Raw genomic sequence first — 24,522 nt, 5'->3', positions numbered from 1 at the left:
TCCATCCATAAATGGATTCGTGAGTGAATGACTCATGAATGAATGAAGGAAAAAACTCATTAACCAATATGTAAAAGAACAAAATGAATGAATAACCCAATCCATCCAACGATTCATCCAGGTACAGATCAATAAATGATTATATAACTGGATGAGCCAATGAATGCTGCTGAATATTAAGCAATGTTTCCAGTAAGGGACATGGCAACGCAGGGGTGAAGGGGTAATAATCTGTGTAACACCTTAATATTGTTGCCTTGACAGTTATTTGTATGAAGCTTCCCATTTCTGAACCACCTCTCATGATGACCCATCTTTTCCCACTTAGCTAGGGTTTTGGAAGGAGCATAGATGGCCAAAACAGCATGGAGAAGGTCTATCTCATTCTGCTCAGGCTCTCCCAGCACCCATGGGCTCAGATCATCTTCTTCTGCCTGCTCCTCATGTCCTATGTAGTCACCCTCTTGAGGATCAGCCTTATCTTGCTCCTTATCTACCATGACCTCTGACTCTAGACACCTATGTACTTCTTCCTCAGCAAAATGTCCTTCCTGGACATGTGCTACACCACATCCAGTGTGCTCCAGATACTTATCAACTGCTTGGTGACCACTCCTGTCATCTCACTAGGATAGTGCATGGTCCAGATGGCCACAGGGCTCTATCTAGGTGTTGTGGAGTGTCTTCTGCTGGCTGCCATGGCTTATGATTGCTGTGTGGCCATTGGTGACCCACTGCGCTACTCTATGCTCATGGGGTCCCTGCTCTGTGGTCTGCTGACTGGGACCTCGTGGACTGAAGCCTTCCTGCTGACTGTGGTCCCCGTGCTGACCATGCCCTTGGAGTTCTGTGGTTGCCATGTTATCAATCATTTCTTGTGTGAGTTCATGGCTTTGCTCAAGCTTGCCTGTTCTGACCTGCAATTCTACGAGTCCCTCATGCTGGGCACCAGTGCCCTGACCCTGCTGGCTCTGTTTGCCTTCATTGCAGCCTCTTATGGCAGGATCCTGGTGGCTGTGCTGCAGATGAGGTTCACGGAGGGCCAGGGCAAGGTGTTCTCCACGTGCAGCTCTCACCTTGCAGTGGTGGCCCTTTTCTATGGCACAGCCATCTCCATTTACATGATGTCTCAGGATAAGACCATGCACGATAGCAACAAGATCATTTCCATGTTGTACAGGGTCCTCACCCCCATGATGATCCCTCTCATCTACAGCTGTGGAACAAGGATATGAAAGGGGCCTTCAGGAGGCTCTGGTTGAAAAAGACTGATCTGTAAGACTTGGTGTTGAAAGAAGAAGAAATAAGTTAATATTCTGGGTTGCCTGCTCTAGGCAATGAACTGTGAGTTATTTCTGTGCAATAACTTTATAGACGGTGTTTTACACACACATACTTGAAGACACAAAAACATATTTTTAAAAAGTGGTCTTATATTATTTCTTCTGAGAAAGTGAAGCAAGAACCTAGGCTCAGGGTGTCTGTGTGTGTGTGTGTGTGTGTGTGTGTGAATGATGTCGATGAGAAAGTGACTATCCCAAGATTTCTCAGCGGATGAAGGAAAAAGTGATGAATAGATTGCTTATCTGTTCACACCCTGCTTCATTCTTGTCCATTCCAGGCCCTGGTGCCTGGACAGGAGGAGTGGGGATCAGAGTCCTGAGCTGGCTGGCCCCACATGGATTTTCATCAGCTAGTCCTGAGGAGGGAGTGGGAGGGGGAGGAGGAGGTAACGGAAAGGGGAAAAGCCAGGAGAAATTTAGGGAGAATGACGGGAGATGAGGGATAGAACTGTGAGGAAAGGGACAACAGAGAGACTGTCAGAGAAACCCATAGCGGGAGGGGAAGCCAGGGCCTGTAGGGCCTGGAGAATGGCAGGGAGGAGAGGAAGGAGACAAAATGCATAAAAGTGGGGTTTGGGTATTGGAAAGAGGAAGAGGAAGATTGGAGACAGACAAAGCTAGAAGGGGAGCAGAAAAGGGAAAGCAACTGAGGGAGGGAGGGAGGGAGGGAGTGAAGGAAGAGGGACAATGAAAGACCCAAGGAGAGGAGGCACGGCTGGAGACATAGGGTGGGGAGTAAAGAGGGAAAACAAAACAGAGACAAATGGAAACAAAAGAAAGACGTGGGATACAGAAAAGAGAGAAGGGAGAGCAGAGGAGGGAGGGCAGGTGGAGTGAGGGAGGGAGTGTCCAATGAGGCTCTGACCTCTGACCCTGTGTAGGTCCTGAGGTGGAGGAACATCACCCTCCTCCTGACCAGTGACTGAGGCACCTCTTGATTTCACATTGGGGGCCTGAGGACTCCTGAAGCACGACCATGGCCCTCAGGTGAGCCACGCTTGTATCAGTGTCGAAGAGAAGATTCAAAATAGGGGTAGGGGGTGGGGATGGCAGGAGAGCTGAGAGGAGAATGAAGAGAGAACAGAAGGAGGGAAAAAATCCCGCAGGGGTGCAGACAGGTGTGTAAATGACCCAGCTTATGTTTGTGTGTGGGGGTCACAGTCCACGAGCGATGGGCTCTGTGAACCCACACACACACGTCTCCGTCATATGTGAGAGGAAGGGAGTGACAGACCAGGCAGAGAGACGAAGACAGAAATTGAGGGAAAATGTGTGAGGGAGAAGAAAGAAGATAAAACAGGAGAGAAATAAAGAGAGAATAAAATACATTTTTGTTGTGGAGACGGTTAGGAAGAAGAATCGGAGTCTGGAAATGCTTTTACTAACATGGATAAGGGAGAGGAGGAATGGCAAGGAATGGCAATGCTAGCAGCCCCCACCCCTGTCTCCATGGCTTTTTATTCTGGCTGTAGTTTGTATTACTATCAGGTTAGTAATACAAACTACAGCCAGTTCCCAGACTCGCCATGTTTTCAGCTATTTCTTCTCAGGTATCTTTTTCCCATCCTCATCCCTAGAGCAAGAAGTCCCAGAATAAGTCAGGCGTGTGTGCCCTCCCTGCAATGTGTCCTTGTGTGCAAGTTCACATCTGCTTCTGATGATGACCTTGTTGCTCCAAGCACCAGGCATCCCGCCTGGACTGCAGGTGTTTCTCACAACACATTTTTACCAAATCTTCCAAGTAATTATAAAGCAATGCTCATACAAAATATTACAGAAAAATAGAACAGAGAAGGCTAACCTAATTCAGGCACGGATAACCTTGATTGACAGATACTCAAAAGATTGAGTTGACCTGACTTTTATCCAGCATGGCTAATTTCGATGTGATAACTGGTCGAAAAAAGTATAAGAAATGTAAGAAAAACATATAGTGAACGTGAAACAAAGTTCTAAATAAAATTTTAAACAAATTCTGCGTTCTCTCAAGGTCATACAACATGAAATGAGTAATGTTTATCCCTGTGGTGCAAAGCCAAGGTCTTCAATATAACTGGACTGCCATAGAGGATGAGGTGGCCAGTCCAAAGTCAGAACGTCAGGGTTTGGACCTGACTTGGAGAGGAAAGGAATGAAACATCACAAGGCGTGGGAAGCTTGGTGTTCGGCTTGTACATTCAGCCAACCACCCAAGGCTGCGAGCTGGATTTTAGGATCCCATCGTTAAGAGAAAGGAAAGGCAGGTTCGGAAAGGTGGAAGTTACCTCCCCAAAGTCACACCGGTGGCAAGGGGTGGAGACGAAGTTGAGGCAGAGGAGGGGAGTGCAAGGGAAAAAGGAGAGAGCCCAGAAGGAAAAGGGAGGGGCGAGATTGACAAGACTAGGGAGGTGCGGGTGAGATGAGAGAGAGGAACACCGAGACCGAGACCGACAGACTGACTGAGAGGGGAGAGGAGGGCGGGGGGCGGGGGTGGAGAGGAAGCAACAGGACAAAGAGGAAGGATTCGCGCCCACAGCCCCGGCCTCAGCATTGTGTTCACTGGAGCCTCACAATTGCGCTTCTCCCCCAGGGTGGGCCCGGCTGCCTAGTATGAAGCGGGAACCTCAGGTTTTTTCCTGCGGGGGCTGTGCGCGCCGCCACTCCTGCGTCCCTTCTATGGGCGGTACTCTTGGTGGCTCTGGTCGCCCTGGACCCGCAGCTGCATCTGCCGGTGGGCCCTGTCCGCGCGCCTGGCGCTGCTGGACCCCGCGGCTGTGAAACCATGCTCGCGCCGGCTCCGGCGCGCATGCCTGGCGCGCCCGAGGGGCCCAGCTCTATCTGGGGACCTCCCTGGGTGGCTGCGAGACCATCCTCCTGTCCTCCAGGGCGACGGACCGCGGCCTGGCCGTGTGCCACCCCTGAACTGTGGGCTCACCATAACGCCCCGCGCTGCGCCGCCCTGGACGCCACTGCCCCGGCGCTGGGCTTTCTGCTGTCCGTGCCCAAGGTCGCGGCCATGCAGCGACTGCCCTTCTGCCCCATCCTCTGCGAGCTGCCCTCCATGCTAAGGGCAGATGCAGCCCCACTCGGGCGCACCCAGCCTCTCCGGCCTTTGCCCCCCGCCGCTTACGCCGCGGTTCCGGGCGGCGGTGCGCATGCTACATCCCTCTAGGAGCCTCTTGGGGCCCTGTCCACCTGCAGCTGTGGCAGCGCTCTCCTGGTGACCGCCACGTACCTGAGCCCCCAGAGCTCCAGCGCCCTCCCCACCAAGTGCCACAAGCTGGTGGCCTTCTCCCATCTTGTCACCACGCGCGTCCCAAACCCACGCATCTACAAGCGAGATCCACACCGCAGCCAGCTCCGCCCATGCTGGCCGGAGGGGGTCGCGTCCTCCCATCCTGGGATCCGCAGCAGCAGGAGACACAGAACTGGGGCCTGACGCCGAGCTCTGTGACCTTGAACAAGTCCCTGTCTCCCTCAGATCCCCGCGCACCTCTTGAAGCGTTCTGTGACTGGCTAGGTCCCCAACATTTTCTGTAAAGGAAGTAAATATTTCCAACTTTATGAGGGCAGGGCTGTGCTTCCAAAACAACCCTTTATAGGTGGACACTGAAACTTGAATTTTATATAATGCTCACCGGTCACAAAAGGTTCTTCTATTTTTTAATTTTCTTTTGACCATTTAATAATGTGAAAACTGATTTTTAGCAATGACTCCTGATATAGGACAAAATAGCGGCCCCATAGAAGCACTGTCAGGATGAAATAAATAAGGTAGAATAGGCATGGGTTTTTGGACCCCAAGCCAAAGTAAGACATTCATTTTTTATTGTCACTCAGATGTAATAGGTGACACTTTATATTAAGTTTGCGATGTACTGAGCATCTTTATGTCGGCTTTATGTGCTATAATACAAGCTGCAGAAAAACCTTATGAGGTAACTAGTATTGTGGTCCTTGTGTACGCATTTAGCAGTGAGAAAACAAAGGCACGAATAAGTTGGGTAATAGGTACCTTTAGTAAGAGGTGCATGATGGCCCAATGCAGGCAGTCAAGGTCCAGAGCCTTTTGCAACAATGTGGGTGGACCTGGAGGGCATTATGGTAAGTGAAATAAGCCAGACAAAGACAAATACTGAATGATGCAACTTACATATGTCATCTAAAAAACATCAAACTCATAGAAACAGAGAGTAAAATGGTGGTTGTCAGGGGCCTTGGTGGCGGGGGAAATGGGGAGATGCTGGTCAAAGGGTACAAGCTTAATCACTATGCTACTCATTCTGTCTATCTCTCTGTGTCTCTGTCTCTCTATATATAGACATATATGTGTAACATGTACGTGTATATATAGCAAATACAATAAGACATATATACACACACACGTAATACATGTGCACATACATATTACATATACACGTAATATCTATACATTCTCTCTGTCTCTTTTCTATATGTCCCTAATATATAGATATAAATATTAATATGGATAGGGATGTGAACCTAGATTGACACACAGATACATCAACACTGATTTCAACATGACATAGACGTAGACATAGATATATGTATATAAATGGATATGGATGTGAGAAAGGGATATAGTTGTAGATATAGATTTAGATATAGATACAGACATAGATATATTTGAAGCTTCTCTCATATACATCCTGAGATGCTGATAATCTCTTCTCCGTTTTATTTTTAATGCTATTTGTGACTTACTAAACTGACTCATGGATGGTAAAACACCTAAACAGGCATCTGGCATTCAGCAGGCATTTAACAAATGACAACAGTCACTTGCTCAATCATTTGTTCATTTAACAAACACATTGAGCACTCCCAATATGATATGAACTATTGCAGGCCTTGGAGACGTGGCACGTGGTTAGGCATGCAATGTTAATAGTACTAGAGAATGTTTATTGATGGTGTGAAAAGAACTAGGCATCATGCTAATCACTTCTATGCAGGACTTTTTGATCATCACACACACATTAGGAGGTAAATACAACTTTTATGCTCCATTTACAGGAGAAAAAATTATGGGTCACTGTGTTCAAACACTTCACCCAAGCAAGCAAGTGAGGAAATCTGGCTTCAGAGCCCATGCACCCAACTACTGTCAGCAATAGCTAGGACAGTTGACCACTGAACAACATGGGTTCGAATTGTGTGGGTCCACTTACATGTGTTTTTTTTTTCCAAAAAACACTGTAAATCTTCCTTATGATTTTATTAATAACATTTTATTTTCTCTAGCTCATTTTATTGTAAGACTACAATGTATATACATACAACATATAAAATATGTGTTAATTGGCTGCTTATGTGATCAGTAAGCCTTCTGGTCAACAGTAGGCTGTTAGTAATTGATCAACTGCATTTTCATTTTCTACAATAAGGTCCTTAAAATGGCTATTGTTGCTTTTGTTAGTGAAGCATAGCAGCCATATGGGAAAGTGCACAGATCACAAGCACAGAGATTATTTCAGCTCCCCTGATATAACCAGGAGTCACAGGGTGTGGAGAAGTATGGTAAGGACATGGTAAGACATGAAGATGGGGAAGTGGGTAGGCACAAATTTCTGGGGGCCTCAAATGCTGGGGTAAAGAGTGGATTTTTTATATTTGTGACGGGAGCAGACAGAATCCAGCCCCTTTGGGACATCCTGGAGACAGGAGGTCAGAAGGGTGGTGATGATGATGGTGATAATGATGATGATGATGATGGTGATGGTACTGATGGTGCTGATGTTGATGGTGGTGGTGGTGATGGTGGGGGCGATAGTGATGATAATTGTGGAGGTTGGAGTACTGATGTTGGTGGTGGCGAGGTTGATGATCACTGCTTACAGTTACTGAATGCTCACTGTATCCCACGGTTTGTATGAGATCTCAGTGAATTCTCACAGCAGTCTCATGGGGTAGACACCATTACTATAGTCAGTTTGTAGGTGAGGAAACAGAGGCTCAGAGATGTTTAGTAACTCACAAAGCTAGTCATTGGCAGAGCTTGGGTTTAAGTTGCATCTGGTTGGCTTGAAAGACAACTCCCTGAAACATTTGGGGCATTTACTCTTTACCAGGCTGTTCCCCTCCAACTAGCCCTGAGCCATAGGGATCGTTACATCCCTTTAGATGAAAGAATGGAGGTCTCATCAAGGTTAAGCCACTTTTCCCAGGTTGCACAGTTATTCGAGGTCTCATTCTGGGCTGTCCTTGCACTGGTGCTTGGCGGGATAGTTAAGTTCTAACTCCATCCTCCCATAGCAAGCCTCCCACCCTAAATACTGTTTCGAAGAATAGCTCCAAGGCAGCTGGTTCCTTTCTTGTCCAGAGGTGAGACTGGGGCCACATGGAAGGAGATGCTGGGTCATTAACAGAGGCAGTTGTCATTCTGCATCATATGCTCAGGTCATCCCTGACATGCCCAAAGGTGGGGGTGGGGACTTCACAGAGATATTAGCAACCAGTGCCTGGAAATCATATTGCAGGAGGGACAATTACAGAGACAGGCATTCTCAAATAGAGAAGTCACCTCTGTGTGCCAGGTTCTGGGTCAGGCCCTGGGCATTCAGCGGGGACCAAGGCAGAGATGGTCCCTTCTCTCAAAGAGGGTCAAGAGGTTTTGTTGGACTTTTCCTACCTGGTGGGCCCTGCTGGAGGATGTGAAAGCCCTTTATCAGATTAAAGATGTTCTTATTGTTCCAAGGACCACTGGTCAAGTTCCTTTGCATAGCCTAAAAGTCCCTGAAGAAAATTCTCTAAGATTCACCAGCATTTTAACGATTTCTCTGTCTCTGTCATTCTAGCCAAGGTTCAGACCTTGGCTGGCATGTACTCCTGTAAGCTGTGGGTACATGGGCAGCTTATTTAACCTTATTTAACCTAGTTCCCTAGACTGGTAAATGGGGGATGATAGCATCTAATTTGAGGGCTGTTGTGAGGATTCAGTACATTGGTAACATGCATAGAGCAGTGACTGGTATGCAGTGGATCCTGCATGAGCGCTTGGCATTTGTCAGACTGAGTTCCTCTCTTTCTCTCCCGGGCATAACTTCAAGCCTGAAGGTTTATCTGTATCATTCCTGGGAGGGCAAAGAAAATGAACAGGGGTTTCACAGGAGGGGAAGTGGACTTAGCTGAGTGTGGACATGATGGATGCTGGGCAGAGAGTGGAGGGAAGGCTGATGGGGAGGTTGCAGCAGTAGTGACTATTACAGGAGGAAGAGAATTTCTTTAAAAATGTGTGAAGTTTAAACCAAAACTGTCAGACTCTCTATTAAAAAGAAAACCAAGACCACAGCTATAGCAGGAATAGGAATCAGAGGCTCTGGCCTTCTCTCCTCCAGGAGGCCCGGAGCTGGTAAACTGCTCTGTCCTTTACATAAACTCATAGGATTTCAGAGTTGCCATAGATTTTTTCCACCTGCCATTGTTTTGTTACTTTTTGCAATGTTTTAAAACAATGTTTCTCAGACTTAGATGTAGCTCAAACAAAAGGAGGTCCTAGTTTACATCCCTCCTCTCATAACAATCAATTTCTATAGTGGTGCTTCACAAAAAAAAATTTTAGACAATGAGAACTAGGAAGAAATACAGCTTATTTTCTGGATAAGCAAACACACACATACACATACACATATAACTGAAACAAAGTTTCATGAAACAATTTTCACCTTATTATACACCATCATCTTTTTTTTTAATTTATTTTTTATTTTTATAAATCTCTTCTACAGTACTTCATTGAGACTGCGGGTCAATTTCTCCTAAACTTATTTCAGTGGATCACAACCCGCATTTTTGGAATGCACTGTTCTGTGGCACAGCGAGAATTTGTTTCTCCCCTTGGGCGTGAAGAATTCTAGGAGCAAGCATAACAGGAAACAGCAACGTGCCCTGATGTGCAACCTGTTCTTAGTTGAGTGATTCCAACTGGCAAAGCAAATTATGATTAAAATTCGTTCCATAGGCACATCTTTGAACCCAGTGGATGTAGATTGAAGGAACATATGGTTTGGTCGTCTGCATGGCTCTGAGTCCAACCCTGTAGGTCAATTTTGTGAAGAGATGAACTCAGAGTTGATAAAGTGCAATGTTGCAGTACCCGATAAATACACCCTCTTAATAAAATGTAAAAGGGAGAAGTCTAAAGTTCATCTTGACTTTAACCTCAGTTGTAGTCCTCACCCTTGAGGCAACCGCTATCATTTCAATGTAGGAGAGTGTCCTTCTTTGCATTGCCTATGCATTTATACACAAATATATGACGCTAGGGAAAAATTTGTGACATTGCCCTTGATAGCTGTTTCTTATAAGTTATATCATACTCTTCTTCTCCTTCTACAAGCTGCTGGCTTTTTTTTTTAACATAGTATTTCCTGAATATCTTCCATTTCATGGTCTCCAGGCTGCATTCCTTTTTAACGGCTGCACAATATTCCACAGAGATCTGCTATAATCCTGCCACTTTCTAGTAACTCCCCACAGCACTTAGAATAAAGAGCCAAACCCCCACTCAAGGCCATCATTCCAAAAAGAAGCATGACATGATCAGATTAAAAAAAGAGACCGCCAGGCCATCCTTGTGTTCCAGGTGAGTGCTAAGTGCTCTGGCTGGACCATTTCCTGCCATCCTCCAGGTTAGGGAAATACTTTTCTCACCACTTCACAGATAAGAAAACAGGCTCAGAGGTGGTGAAACTCATCCGACTTCACCCAGCTCACCCATGGTAGGGCTAGGAGTGACCCTGAGTTTTCTATCACCCCATCTTTCAGCCAAGGGTCTCTATCTCTTTGTCGTGCTGTTTTCTTACTAGGTCTATCTGTCCTGCTAGCCTAGGGTCTTTCTTTTCCAACTGCAGGTCGAGGGCCATTAGTGGATTTGGAAATTGATTTATATCAGCTTTCTAGGCTTTGGTTTTACTCACATGGGGGGTGGGGTGAATCATTCTGTGTTGCTGTTTTGGGGGACTGTCCTGTGCACTGCAGGATGTTTAACAGCATCCCTGTCTTCTACCCATTAAATGCCAATGGCATCCCAGTTGTAACAAACCCAAATGTCCCACACACTGCCAAATGTCCCCTGTGGTTGTCAAATCATCCCCAGTTGAGATCCACTGATTTAGATGGTCGAAACCAACATTTTAAAAAATGAAATAGAATATATTTGAACCAAACAGAATAAAAAATATTGTGTGGGGAGAAAGTACATATTTTGTATGTTTTCTACTGGAAAAGGGACTTGACCATTACATGGACCGAACTTTACTGAGCACCTACCAGTCACTCTTTCCTGTGCCACAAATGCAGCTGCAAACCAGGCAGAAGGGGCTTATGGCTGTGGCACAATAAATGGGGCAAACAGATGGTAACAAGTAAACAATCCAGGCTACTTCAGATGTGCTTTTAGCAACGAAAGGATGTCACACAGTGACCAGCGTCTGTACATGTTGGGGGGGCTACTTTAAATCAGGTCATTGAGAAAGGACTGTCAGGGAGCGTGTATTAGTTGATATGCACAGGAAAAGAGAAAAAAGATACACAACTATCTAGGGAGAGGATCTGGATGGAGGGAGTAGCAAGTGCACAAGGCCTGAGGCAGCAGGATACCGTGGGCTTCACAGGTGGTGAGGTCTTTGAAGTTGGACTTAGGGAGCAGGTTGGAGGGCCGTGGAGAAGGACAAGTAGCCACAACCAATCCACCCAGGTCCTTGCAAAAGGGAAACAATGAAACCAGCACCCAACGGGAAAAGCATCTCCAGGGGGCTGGAAGGCCCTGGTGCGGACAAGAGCAGTGGACGCAGCTCAGACGAACTTAGAGAGGCAGATAGGCCACTCCAGCCAGGCCTCATGGGCCGCTGGCCTTCATTCAGAGGTCATGGGAGAAGTTTAAGTGGACAGGGCAGGCAGGTGCAACTCTGGCCTTCACTCTTCTCCTTCCCTCCTCCCTCACCAGGCTCTCTGAGGCCCCTGAAGGCCTGCCCTGGGCCAATCAGAGCTGGGCGCATGACTTTTACTGCTGAGTCTCCTGCAGGGACAGTGCTGCACCTGCTGTCAGCCTGTCAGCACTTCTGGCCGCCTCCTGCTCACTCTGCTGGGTACCACATGTCACAGGGTTCACTGCACTGGACCCGGCCTTGCGCTTGCCTGTGAGCTTCTTCCCATACAAGCTGGCCCTGGTGGAAATCTGCTTCCTTCTGGACATTGTGCCCCAGCTGCTGGTGATCCCACTGCGGTCCGAGTGGGGCATGTCCCCTGAGGGATTCCTGCATCACATGGAGCTCTTCCTCCTAATCGCATAGCCTGGGACCGCTACGTGGCCATCTGTGGGCCCCTGCACTATGGCGCCATCTGAGCCCAAGGCTCTGCCATGGGCTGGCCACCATGTTCTGGCTGGCAAGGGTCCCCGTGTGGCTGGTCTTCACCATCTGGATGTTTGCCTTCTCCTCCTGTGGGCCCTGTGGCATCTGCCACTTCTGTGACATCAGCCCTCTGCTGAGCCTGGTGTGTGGGGACATCAAGTTTGGAGGCCATTGTGTTGGCAGCCACAGTGCTGGTTGTCATAGTTTCTCTGTCTGATAGCCACCTCCAACATTGGGGTCTTGCCCACCATCTTGTGGATGCCATTGGCCACTGGGCACCACAAGGCCCTGTCCATGTGTGCCTCCCACCTGATCATGTTGGTTCTGTTCTAGGACCCAACAGGGCTCATCCGCCTGTCACTCAAGGCCAGCTGCTCCCTGGAGAGCGAGCAGGTGGTGTCCATCTCTCACACTCTGACAACCCCCATGCTCAACCCCTTCATCTATGCATTTAGAATGAGGAGGTGAAGGCTGTGTTGGGGCGTGTGCATTATCAAAGAAAAGGGATCCACATTCCATGGCTTCTCCATGATTCCAGAACTGTTCACCTAGCCCTACCCAGAGAACATCCCTAATTGTTGTCTTTAATCCAGCCATTATCCTGACACTCAGTTTGTCGAGGACAACAGGGTTCTCTTCCTGATAGTAGAGCATGAACTTTCTCCATGTTTAAAAACAGGGTCATAGCATGGTTCCTGTTAAGTGCCATTGCCAGCTCAGCAAACATAAATATAGGACACCCTTTTGATTTTGAATTTCAGGCAAACAACAAATAATTTTTGAGTGTAAGTGTGAACTTTTTCATGGCTGAATAATATTCTATTTATATATGAACCACATCTTTATCCATTCATCCATCCAGTGATAGACACTTTGGTTGTTTCCATATCTTGGTTATAATGAATAATGCTGCAATAAACACGAGTGAATGTGTCTCTTTGATATCCTGTTTTCATTTCTATTTGGTATATATCAAGAAGTGGGATTGCTGAATCATTTGATACTTTTATTTTTAATTTCTTGAAGAAACTTCATACTATTTTCCATAGTGGCTATTCCAATTTACATTCTCATCAACAGTGCACAAGGGTTCCCTTTTCTCCATTCCCACCAGCACTCATGTCTTATCTCCTTGTTAGTAGCCATTCCGATAGGTGCAAAGTAATATCTCATTGTGATTTTGATTTACATTTCCTGATGAATAGTGAGGTTGAGCACTTTTTCATGCACCTATTGGCTATTTGGGTGCTTTCTTTGGAAAAACATCTATTCAGTTACAGTTATAATTGTATCTGTGTGCTGGCTGGATTCATGTCTGCCAGTCCCCACTAAGCCGTAAATTGGCTATGTCAGCACTTGGCACCATGACCGGCACACAGCAGCCAATCAATAACTGTTTTCCAAAAGAATGAATAAAGAATGAGTGATTATTCAGATATGCTGTGAGGACTCTCCCTTCTTGAAAGGACAGGGTCTCCTTCCAGAGAGAGAGCCCACAGGGCAGCAAGCACTGGTGCAGTGCCTTCAGACAGCCGGAGAAGACCCCTGCAGTGAGGTGTGTCTACCACCTACTTCCTCTTCTCTTGGCCACTCCAGTTTGGAGGTGGCCATCGCTCCCCACTCAAGCTATTTCAGTTTGTATCGACCCTTCCCTGGAGCTACTGCTATGTTTTATCTCCACGAGCGATTTTTGTTTCTGAGATTATCACAAGACTCAGGTGAGTTCAGGTGGAAAAACCCTACAAGCTGATTCTACTAGGGGAAGACTGGCTTTCTCTGGTACTGGAGACTAGTAGGATATAGATCTGAACCTGCCAAGAGGCACCTAGAATGAACGTATCTGTAATAAAACCCATAGAGAGGGACGAAGATTCTCAAGGTGGAGAAAGACACTGAATCATGATGTTATCATTGGAGCATCTGGGTTTCTCTGTGCCATATTACCCAAGATGAGCTGATACATTCCAATTTTTAAATTTTTTGCTTGCACCTGAAAGAGGCATTCAAAGATGTTACAGAAGCTGTCAGAGTCCTGGATTTGGGTCATGCCTGGTTTATCGTCCTCCCTGCCTCTAACGATAGTCCCAAATCATGGCCTGGATACAGCTAGAGTTTGGAGCTACTGTTCATCCTTCAGATCCACTCCCTGCTACTGAAAGTCAAGCTCACCTTAGTCCACATTCCTCTCAGAATAAACTTCTTCCCTCCCTCTGTCCTCTCTGCAGGTATTTATGGAGTAGTCCCAGTGCTGTGTGCCAAGGATGAAAGATGAACAAGACCAAGTATCTCCTGGCATGGTACTAACTTCCCTATCTAATGGTGCTCTAATACATCTTTGTTAAGAACATTATCTTCTCTCATTCACTACCGTTAGGAGAGTACACCAAAACAAATTTCTAAGAAACAATTTGGCAGTATCTCTCCACATTTATATTGCATATTTCTTTTGATCCAAAAATGTCACAACTAGCAATGGATCTTACAAATACATTTACACCAATACATAGAGACATTTGTATAAGACTTCATTTCAGAATTGTTTAGAATGGTAAAAAATGGGAAATAACCAAAATTTGTCATTGGAATTGGTAAAATAAATCACAGTGCCTAATATACAATGGAATAATTTATAATGTCAAAAGCAGAAGGGAGACCTATATATACTGATATAGAAAGATGAACCATAATATAGGGTTAAACAAAGAAATTGTAAAAGAGTATGCATAGTGTGATCCCATTTGTGAAAAACAAGAGCATATATATATATATATATATAGTTCATATATAGAAAATTTTCTGAAAAGATATATAACATCTGTTCCTTGCATTACCTATGGATAGTTGATTTGAAATGGAATAGGGCATATTTACTTCTATAAAATTGAAACATTTTAAAAAGCAAATATTTGTTTCATAGCTGAAACAACTGAAAACTTCCTCCAAGTATGTTGACACCCTCCAGTATTTTTACATTGAAAGAAATCTACACCAAGACCTCAACTACTAAAGCACGAAGGTATCAACTGAATTTAACACAAAAAAATACAGTTATAAGAAGAATATTTTCACACATCTAGTATCTGGCACAGTCAAGATTTTAACCTGAGTCTCCCTGCAAGTCCCCTACTCATATGGTTACATGACTTAGATGTGGTTTGCCTTATAAATTCCCATTTTGTTGACTCAGTTTGCTGAGATGACCTTTTTGGATAGAATAGGCACTGCAATTCTTCTCAGCAGAACCCATCAGGTGTTGGAAGCTACTCTCATGTCCATAAACTCCAACTTGGCCTGGATCTAGCCCTGCAGGCTAGACATCCACCCAGCCCCAGGCATCATTGGAACAAAAGGAGATTGGGGGTCACAAATAATTGACAGCAGGTTTTCAAAGAAATACATGTACATCCATGTTCATAGCAGCATTATTCACAGTTGCCGAAAGGTGAAATCAGGTATCCACTGACAGATAGATGCATGAGCAAAATGCGGTCCATCCACACAATGAAATGTTATTCAGCCTTAAAAAGGAAGGAGTCTCTGACACACACTACAACATGAATGGACCTAGAGAACATTATGATAAATGAAATAAGCCAGTCATAAAAAGACAAATATTCTATAATTCCACTTATATGAGGTCTCAAGAGTGCTCAAGTTAATAAAAACAGAAAATAGAATGCTGGTTTCTATGGGCTGGGGTACGGGAGAATAGGGAGTTGTTTAATGGGTTATAGGGTTTCAATCTTGCAGGACAAAGCATTCTGGAGGTGGATGGTGGTGACGGTTGCTGACAATGTGAACGTCATTAATGTTAATGAGCTGTACACTTAAAAATGGCTAAGATGGCAAACTTTGTGTTATATATATTTCACCAATTAAAAAAAATCCACAAAGAAAGAAAAGAAGGGTTGGGGTCAGTGATAAAGGAGGCTAGTGATAGTTTTCCAAGTATTCAACCTGAAGGGATGACTCATTTCTGCAGGAGGAAAGGGGACAGGGGGTGGTCCTCTAGGCAGAAGAAATGGAATATGCTGAGGTATGGAAGTATGAAAGGAAACCATGTGTTACAGGCACAGGAAGGAGTTGGAAACAGTGGAGAACCATGTTGACTGAAGCACGGGATCTTGCTTGGGTACATATAGTGCAGGGCTTGAAATATTAATTCCATAGTAAGAAATTCTAAATTCATAATAAGACAAAAAAGAGAATGTGTTAAAAAAAATCTTTCACATGACCTTGCACAAGTATGTGCCTGCTGCACATGTGGAGTTTCTTGCCTTGTGCCAAGTGAATATAACCTTAACAGGCTCCCTGAAACCTCAATTCAGTTGCCACATTCTCCTGAAAGTCTCCTGTAAGTCCCTGTACCAGACTAGTCTCCTTCCTCTCTTCTTCCCCAATCTCTGGCCCTCATCTGATTAAATACCCACCTTTGCCACAGACCTTCAAAACAGAAGTCAAGTCTGATTGATTTTTGTGTTTCCAGAATACAGAACACATTCTAGCATACAGTAGGGTATCAATGCATGTTGATTGATGTGGCCTAAAGATGGATTCCAAATTAGGTGTTCCTTTGCCCAACAGAGATTCAGAAAAAAAAAAATCCTTCTCATTTGTTCTTTAATTCCACAGAGATTAGGGGAGGGAGGTCTCAAAGATCCTGAGCTGTGGTTTAAGCTGGCTTCTCTGTCTGTGATGACAGAGGCAACTTGGCAGTGCCCAGAGTGCGCAGTGGGGTGGGTCTGGCGGAAACTCCAGCTCAGGACCAAGGACAGCTCCTTCCAGGCTGGCGGGAACTCAAGGAAATATCCTTGCCTTTTGACTACTGAAAAAATTTTCCATTCCTGAAAATTCTGTCCTTGAGTGTGTACTCAGGCCACTTAGTCACTGACCAGAGACCCCAGGAAAGGAAGAAGGTTCACTGTATCCATTCTCATAGAACCATTGTACTCAAGTTATTCAGGTAAGGAGACCGGATAGTTCAATAGAGGGCAAAGGGAAGGGACTATCAAGATGAAAAGAAAATACTTGCTACACAGAGTATAGCAAATGTACTCTGTGTCAGGTGCTTCACTGACTGCTTTCCTATGATGTAGTTACAAATATAGTCCCTGTTTTACAAATGGAGAAGCTGGAGGTCAGTAAGAATAAGTTAAAATGCCTGATCTCATACAAGTGGGCTGCAGGGTTTTTAAAGTTGGAGTCCAGGTCCATGCGATTCTAAAGCCCAAATTCTTTCTACCACACCAAGACGTCTCTCATGGATCGTGGAAAACCAAAGACTGAGTTGAAAGCCAAAAACCTGGGCTAAAGTTCTCAACTACGTGAGTGACTGTGGTCAAAGTATGGTCTTTATGTCTTTGCTGGTGTGGTTCCTCTTCCTGGGCTGCCCATTACTCTACCCATTTTCCAACTTCCAAAATTCTATTAATCCTTCAAGATTCAGTTAAAATATCAGATGTTGCATGAGGCTTTCCCAGTCCTTCCTTCTAGAAGTAAATACTTCTTCATCAAATCTCTCCCCTGTGTTGTGCTTTGCATGACTGCCTCCTTTGTTAGAAGGGATTAGATAAATATGCTGGCACTGAAATCCAGTCTTGAGGTCAGGCCGAAGGCCAGATTCATTGGACACATTCAAACATGTGGAGCTTCTTTCCCAAAGAAAGGCAGCAGAGTATAAAAAAATGACCATTGGCTTTGGAATTAGAGAGACCTAGGTGTGGCTGCTGGATTTGCCCCCATCCGTGTAAACTTATCAAGTTTCTCCACCTCTCTAAGCTTTATTTCCTCTTTTGCGAAATGCAAAGGCTAATGCTTCACTCGCAGGATGGCTACAACATAGATTAATGCAATAATGTTCATCTCATAAAGATAAATACCTATATTTGGATGGCATACTACTTATGGTTTATTGTGGGCCAGAAACTTAGTATATGGCAATGCTATGAGTTAAGTACTATAATAAATCCCCCACTTGCATGTAAGGAAACTGAAGTTCAATGAAGACGTGTATCTTGTCCAAAACCTCACCACTATTAAGTGGAAGGTCCTATATTAAGATCCAGGTCTGTGTGACACTTATTTAATAGTAGAGATATTATGGAATTTGAGATGAAGGTAATTATATCCATCTTTTTCTTAGAAAAGTATATTGAAGGCCAAACAGGTAAACCAACTTGTCTGAGTTTAGCAAAAAAAAAAAAAGCCAGATAGAAAACTCCCCTGGCAGGCTACATATTGTTCATCTCCATGTGCTGGGGGATATTGTTCATGCTCGCCATTAGTGGGAGGAAATAAAACTCCTAAATGAAAATTCTGTGCACCCTGATTCTGGGCAGAATAATTCCAAAGTGGCCTTTGGAATTAAATTGATTACTTCTTATGTGAGATAAGCAAAAACAAAAACAAACAAACAAAGCCCACTTCTATTTAAGGCCACTGATTGTGAGACTATAGCAGAGTTAAGTCTGGTGCAGGGGAAAAGAAAGAGAGGGATAGAAGCAGGAGTGGAGAGAACATGGGTGACAGAAGAGAAAAGCCAAGCGGGGGTGGGGGGGACACAAAAGGAGAGTGGATCGTTTAGGTGTTCTCATTTAGAATCAAGAGGAGCACAGCCAGCCAGTGCTGGCAACCTGGTGGAGAGTCGTGTTCACCACAGAAGCTGCCTCTGGTGGGGGTGTTCTCAGGGCAGGAATGACGTGATTGTTTTCGAACTGTGGACAGCTCCAACACCATGTTCCTGAAGAGGGCAGTTTATCATTAAACTATCAACCTCACTGCTTCATTCAATCCTCTCTGAAGTTAGATGAGACTCCAGGCAGCTCTAAAACAGACCAAGGGTGTGCTTTGCCTTTGCAAGCAACACAATCACATGAGAGGCACTGATGGGTAGTAAAATCATATAGAACCGAGTTGAAAAATCCCAGTGCTCTCACTTTGTACTTGTAGTCTCTGACAACCTCGGTTTCTGTCTTTAGCATAAGAAAATGACAGCTACTTTGCAGGGCATTGAAAAGAAATTAAATCTTTTATGTGAAGGACATACCCTGGACATAGATATATGCAAAATGTTACCTTCATCTTTAAATAAGACATTTGGGGGTGGGGGAGGTGGGGTGGATATAGCACTCTCTAGAAAAAAAAGGAATCAAATTTCCTTTGTTTTTTTTTTTCTAGAAAGTTAACATAGCTGACTCTTTTCACTACTAGATAGTGGTAAATTTCATCAATAAATGCCATCAGATTAATAGAGGAATCTCAGAATAGGGAGATACGGATTTTTCTCTACTCTAAGATACCCAGAATCACTTATGTTTGGTGTAGAATTTTTTTAAAAACATTTTTTTCTGGCTTTATTGAAATATAATAGACCATCAGTTGCTTGTATCTACATTGTGCAATTCAATGAGTCTTTTTTTTTCATTATGGTTGGCATACAATCATATACCAGTTTCAGTTATATAGCATATTGATCAGAAATCCACATAACTCGCAAAGCAATCACCCCACTAAATCTAGTAACTCTCTTCCCCCTTACACATTTATTACAACATTATTAACCATCTTCCCCATGCTACACTCTACATCTCCATGTCTGTTGTGCAACTATCCATTTGTACCTTTTAATCCCTTTGCCTTTGCTTGGTTCCCCCCTTCTCCTCCCTTCTAGTATTCCTCTAAATATTCTCTGTATCTATGAGTTTATTTCCTCTTTTGTTGTAGTTGTTGATTTTGTTCTTCAGATTCCACATGGATGTGAAATCGTGTGATATTTGTCTTTCTCTATTCGGCCCATTTCATTCAGTGCAGTACCCTCTAGGTCCAAAAAGGAAATATCTTTTTCCATCCCCTTCCCTTTAGTCTGCGTGTGTCTTTTAATCTGAAGCGAGCCTCTTGTAGGCAGCAAATGTAGAGATCTTGTTTTCTTATCTATTCAGCCACTCAGTCTTTTGGTTGGAGCTCTTAATTCTTTTCCCTTTGAGGTACTTGTTGATAGGAATGTAGTTGTTACCATTCTTTATTACTGTTTAAAAAAATTTTTTTATTAGTTTCAAGTATACGGTACATTAGTAAGACAACTATATGTTCAGAAAAAGGGTCGCCCCAGTTGTTCCCACCCTCCCTTGGCCTTCCACTTACCCATCATATTACTGCTAACTGCATTCCCTCTGCTGTGCTCCCCATCCCCGTGCCCAACTATCAACTACTAATTTGTACTTCTTTAACCATTCACTCGATTCTCCAGCCCCCCGAATCCCCTTCCCCTCTGACCTTCACCAAATTGTCCACTATATTCGTGAGTCTGTTTTTGATTAGTTTGTTCGTTTTGTTCCTAAGATTCTGCATATATTGAAATCATATAGTGCTTATTTTTCTCTGTCTGACTTAAATGACTTCTAGGTCCATCAGAGCAGTATCTTTTTCCATCTCCTTCCTTTTCATATGTAGGAGTCTTGTTTTCTTATTTATTCAGCCACTCAATCTTTTGGTTGGAGCTCTTAATTATTTTCCATTTGAGGTACTTATTGATAGGAATGTAGTTGTTACCATTCTTTATTCCTGTTTTGGATACATGTTTTTCTTCTTAAAGCAGTCCCTCCAACATTTCCTGTAATACTGGCTTGGCGATGATAAATTCCTTTAGCTTACTTTTGTCTAGGAAGCTCTTTATTTGTCCTTCAACTTTAAATGACAGTTTTTCTATGTAAAGTATTCTTGGTTGTAGATCTTGGGTTTTTATCATGTCGAATATTTTGTGCCAAGCCCTACTGTCCTGCATAGTTTCTTTTGAGAAATCATCTGCCAGTTTTATGGGTGCTCCTTTGTAGGTAACTAACTGCTTTTCTCTTGCTGCTTTTAAGATTCTCTCTTTGTAGTTAACCTTTGGCATATGAATTATGATGTGTCTTGGTGTGGGCCTCTTTGCGTTCCTGGTTTTGGGAATTCTATGAGCTTCCTGAGGTTTATGTCTACTTCCTTCACCAGGTTAGGGAAGTTTTCCATCATTATTTCTTCAAATAGCTCTTCAACATCTTGTTTTCCTTCAGATACCCCGATGACACAGATACTTTTACTTTTAATAGTGCCCCATAGGCTCCTTAAATTATTATGATAGTCTTGGCTCCTCTTTTCTTGCCATTCTGATTGAGTGTCTTTGGCTTTCCCATCCTCTATATAGGTCGTTTGGTCCTCTTCCTTATTCACTATGTTTATTCCATTTAATATACTTCTCATCTCAGACAATGTGTTCTTCATTTATGACTGGTTCCCTTTTATGATTTCCATTTCCATATTTTTTTTATCTCTTTGTTGAAGTTCTCACTGAATTCATCAACACTTCCCCTGAGTTCATTGAGCATCTTTTTAATTAGTGTTTTGAACTCTGCATCTGTTAGATTGCTTGACTCCATTATTTCTAGATCTCTGTTCTGTTCTCTCATATGGTTTCTGCTTCTTTGCCTTCCCATTTTGGCTGCCTTTACTGTGTCTCTTTCTATGTACTAAGCAAAGCTCTTAAGTCTCCCGGTCTTATTAGTGAGGCTTTGTGAAGTAGGTATCCAGTGACACAGTCCTGAGAGGGGTTCACCTGCAGGCCAAAGTTAGCCTCAGTCTCTGCCCTTCCGGGGCCACCTGTTAAGATTCAGCAAGCAATCCACAGACGCTGTGCTTTTAGTTGCCTGAAGAAGCCACGCCAGAAACCAAGGCCGGCTGCCACCAGTGTGGGTATAGGCGCTGCTCAGCAAGGAGCACCTAACTCACTGAGGATACACCTGGATGTGGCCCGGGTGGGGCCATGACCTGGGGAGGCAGATTTTCAGGGAATCCTCTGGGTGGAGTGACCTCTGTTATCCATTTTGATGACATCTGAGCTATGGGAGCGCTGAGTCTGCGCACTGGGAGTGGGGAGGACTCAACAGAGAATACCACCAGCACTTCTGTCCAGGAGAGATTCTTGCCTCTGACCCTCACCCCAACAACTCAGCAAGTCCCTTGTGCCCCTTGCACTGCTGACAGGGCACTGGTGCTCAGAGCGAGCAGGTCCATCACTGCAAAAGTTCACTCATGGACATGGCCCATTTAAGAGGTATCTGTAGCTGCTGGCTGCCACTTCCTTAGCCTCTGCTGTCCCATTCAGCCACTGGGGACTGAGCCGGCTTGCATCGTTGCTCTGTCCTACTTCCTTCCATTGCAGAGTGATTTCTTAATTCTCTCTGTAGTTGTAGGGCTTATTCATCTAGATCCCAGGTGATTTTCCTTGCTGTTTGCTTCCTGTTTCTGTTACAACTTTGATTTGGTCACGAGAGGGATGAACAGAGCTTTTATCATCTACATCATTTTTTTTTCTTCCTGGTTTTTTATTTTAAATGCTACCTAAAAATTAGATGGATACAATTTCGTCAAAAGTAATACCTCACTTGTCTAGAACTTTTCCTTACATTGTCTTATGTAACCTTCACAACATCTCATGGGATGTATCAGTATTCCCATTTCACAGAAGGAAAAAATGAAGGCTTGCATGGATCAAGCAATGTGCTAACAATTGTAATAATTAGATAAGGCAGGATTTTTGACCCCAAGGTGAGTTCTTCCAACCATATCCCATTTACTTCCTTCTAATAAACAACCATCAGAGAATGAAGAGAAGGTCACCTAGGAGGAGTCCCAGTGCTTCCAGCCAACACCTCAACCGTTTGTTGCTGCACCAACTGTGACCCACCATGAATTTGTTGAGTACCTACAACATACTGGGCAATGTGCTTTGTTGCTAGGTACTGAGAATAGAGTTCTGAGTCAGAACCCCCCTCCCAGACTAACAACCCAGTTGGAGAGAAGATGAACAACTGAACAAAAACACAAGTAATTTAAACTGATACCAATCTCTCTGAAAGGAAGCAAAGGGATATGGGGATAGAGAATAATGACACTGAAGTTTCATAGAGGATTTTCAAGGAAGGGTTATCTGAGGATAAGACATTGAAAAATTTATACTAAGGATGTTAAGTTTCTCAGAAATGGGAAAAGTGAGAATGGGAACAAGGATGGTCCAGGCAGAAGGAAGTCTGTGTGGGAATTTCTTAAGGCTTGAAGGACCATGGAGCTTTTGAGAAAGTGAATGGGAGCCCATAAGTCTTCATTAGATGTAAGAAGAATCATGACATGTGTTAATCTAAAGCAATTGACAGGAATCAGAAAATTGGAGAGGTTGAAGACCATAAAAAGGAATATGATGTTTATTCTAAAAATAATGGGGAAATCTGTCAGTTTTAAGCAGGAGAGTAACACACTATATGATCTATGATTTTGAAAGTCTCCACTAGCTGCTACATGGAGGACTGCTGAAGGCAAAAATGGAAGCAGAGAAACCAGATAAGCAGTTATTTCATTTACTTGAGTGAGACAATGGCTGGATCTAGGGTGAGGCAGGTGCAGAGAGATAGAGTTGCACCATATCTTGTAGATGTGCTTTGTCCTCAGATGGAGAGGCCCCTGAAGCTGGGCAATGTGTCCAGAGTCCAGGAGTTTATCTTGCTGGGTTTGTCCACGAGGCCATACATAAGGGACATCCTGTTTTCTGTCTTCCTGTCCCTCTACCTGCTGACTCTCCTGGAGAATACACTCATTATCTACCTCATCTACAATCACACTGAGCTCCACAAGCCCATGTATTTCTTCCTGGGAAACCTGAGCTGCCTCGAGATGTGCTACGTGTCAGTGATCATGCCCAGCTTGCTCATGGGGTTGTGGACTGGACTCTGCCATGTGCCCTTCACAGCCTGCATGACCCAACTCTTCTTCTTCATCTCCCTCATCTGTACCGAGTGCACCCTCTTGGCCTCCATGGCCTATGACCGCTATGTAGCCATCTGCCACCCACTCCACTACCCACTGTTCATGAGGCCCCAGGTCTGCCTGGGTTTGGCCATGTCTTCATGGCTTGGTGGGCTGCTGGTCTCAGTGGTCAAGACATCATGCATTGCTAGTCTGTCCTACTGTGGCCCCAATGTCCTCAATCACTTTTTCTGTGATGTCTCCCCTCTGCTCAACCTGTCTTGCACCCATGTGGCCCTGACAGAGCTGGTGGACTTCATCTCTGCCATCATCATCCTCTGGGGCTCCCTCCTTGTGGCCATAGCCTCCTACGTGGCCATCAGCAGGGCTGTGCTCCATATGCCATCAGCCACCGCCCGTCGTAAAGGCTTCTCCACCTGCGCCTCTCATCTGGTGGTGGTTGGGATCTTCTACTCGGCTACTATCTTCATCTATGCCCGACCCAGCCGCATCGAAGGCATGGACCTCAACAAGGTGCTGTCTGTCATCTACACGGTGGTCACACCCATGTGCAATCCCATCATCTACTGCCTGAGGAACAAGGAGGTCCAGGCAGCTTTCCACAAAAGCCTACACTGGTCCAGAGGCTGACTGGCTGACCAGGGAATGGGCAGACTCAAGCTATCAATGTTTTATTATATTGTCATTGAGATGTAATTTGCATATCATACATTTCACCCTTCATAAATGTACAATTGTGTGGATTTTAGTATATTCACAAAGTTGTATGCAACCATCACTCACCACTATCTAATTCTGCAACATTTAGTCAGCACCAAAGGAAACTTGTACACATTAGAAGTCACTCCCAAGCCCTTGCACCTGCTCTAAGGAACAGGTAATCTTCTTTCTGTCTCTGAACTTTCCTGTTTTGAATATTTTATATAAATAAAATCATTAACATGGGACCAAGGGCAAAGTTCAGACAGCTGGGTTCAAATCTGGGCTCCACCCTTTCCTCACCATGTGATTGTGGGCAAGGACCTTGGCCTCTCTGA

General features: G+C 44.4%; 2 protein-coding genes and 1 pseudogene across 2 annotated transcripts; all 3 read left to right on the top strand.

Annotated features, from left to right (window-relative positions):
• The first annotated feature begins 542 nt into the window (after positions 1 to 542).
• Positions 543 to 1,235, top strand: LOC107502892 (olfactory receptor 13H1-like). Its single transcript, XM_016130595.2, is given in 1 exon segment — positions 543 to 1,235. A coding segment is annotated over 1 exon segment (693 nt).
• Positions 1,236 to 2,319: 1,084 nt separating this feature from the next.
• Positions 2,320 to 12,270, top strand: LOC107502891 (annotated as a pseudogene).
• Positions 12,271 to 23,170: 10,900 nt separating this feature from the next.
• LOC107502282 (olfactory receptor 5-like) lies at positions 23,171 to 24,115 on the top strand. Its single transcript, XM_016129346.2, has one exon. It carries the CDS (start codon positions 23,171 to 23,173, stop codon positions 24,113 to 24,115), a length of 945 nt encoding a protein of 314 aa, XP_015984832.2.
• The last annotated feature ends 407 nt before the right edge of the window (positions 24,116 to 24,522 follow it).

Source organism: Rousettus aegyptiacus, unplaced genomic scaffold (genome assembly GCF_014176215.1).
Source record: "Rousettus aegyptiacus isolate mRouAeg1 unplaced genomic scaffold, mRouAeg1.p scaffold_m13_p_14, whole genome shotgun sequence".
In the NCBI taxonomy this organism is placed as follows: Eukaryota; Metazoa; Chordata; class Mammalia; order Chiroptera; family Pteropodidae; genus Rousettus; species Rousettus aegyptiacus.
This window is presented reverse-complemented; position numbering and strand designations above follow the sequence as displayed.

Bases quoted from the DNA above. Each gene is read 5' to 3' on its own strand.
- LOC107502282 (XM_016129346.2), top strand. From the start codon at position 23,171: ATGGAGAGGCCCCTGAAGCTGGGCAATGTGTCCAGAGTCCAGGAGTTT.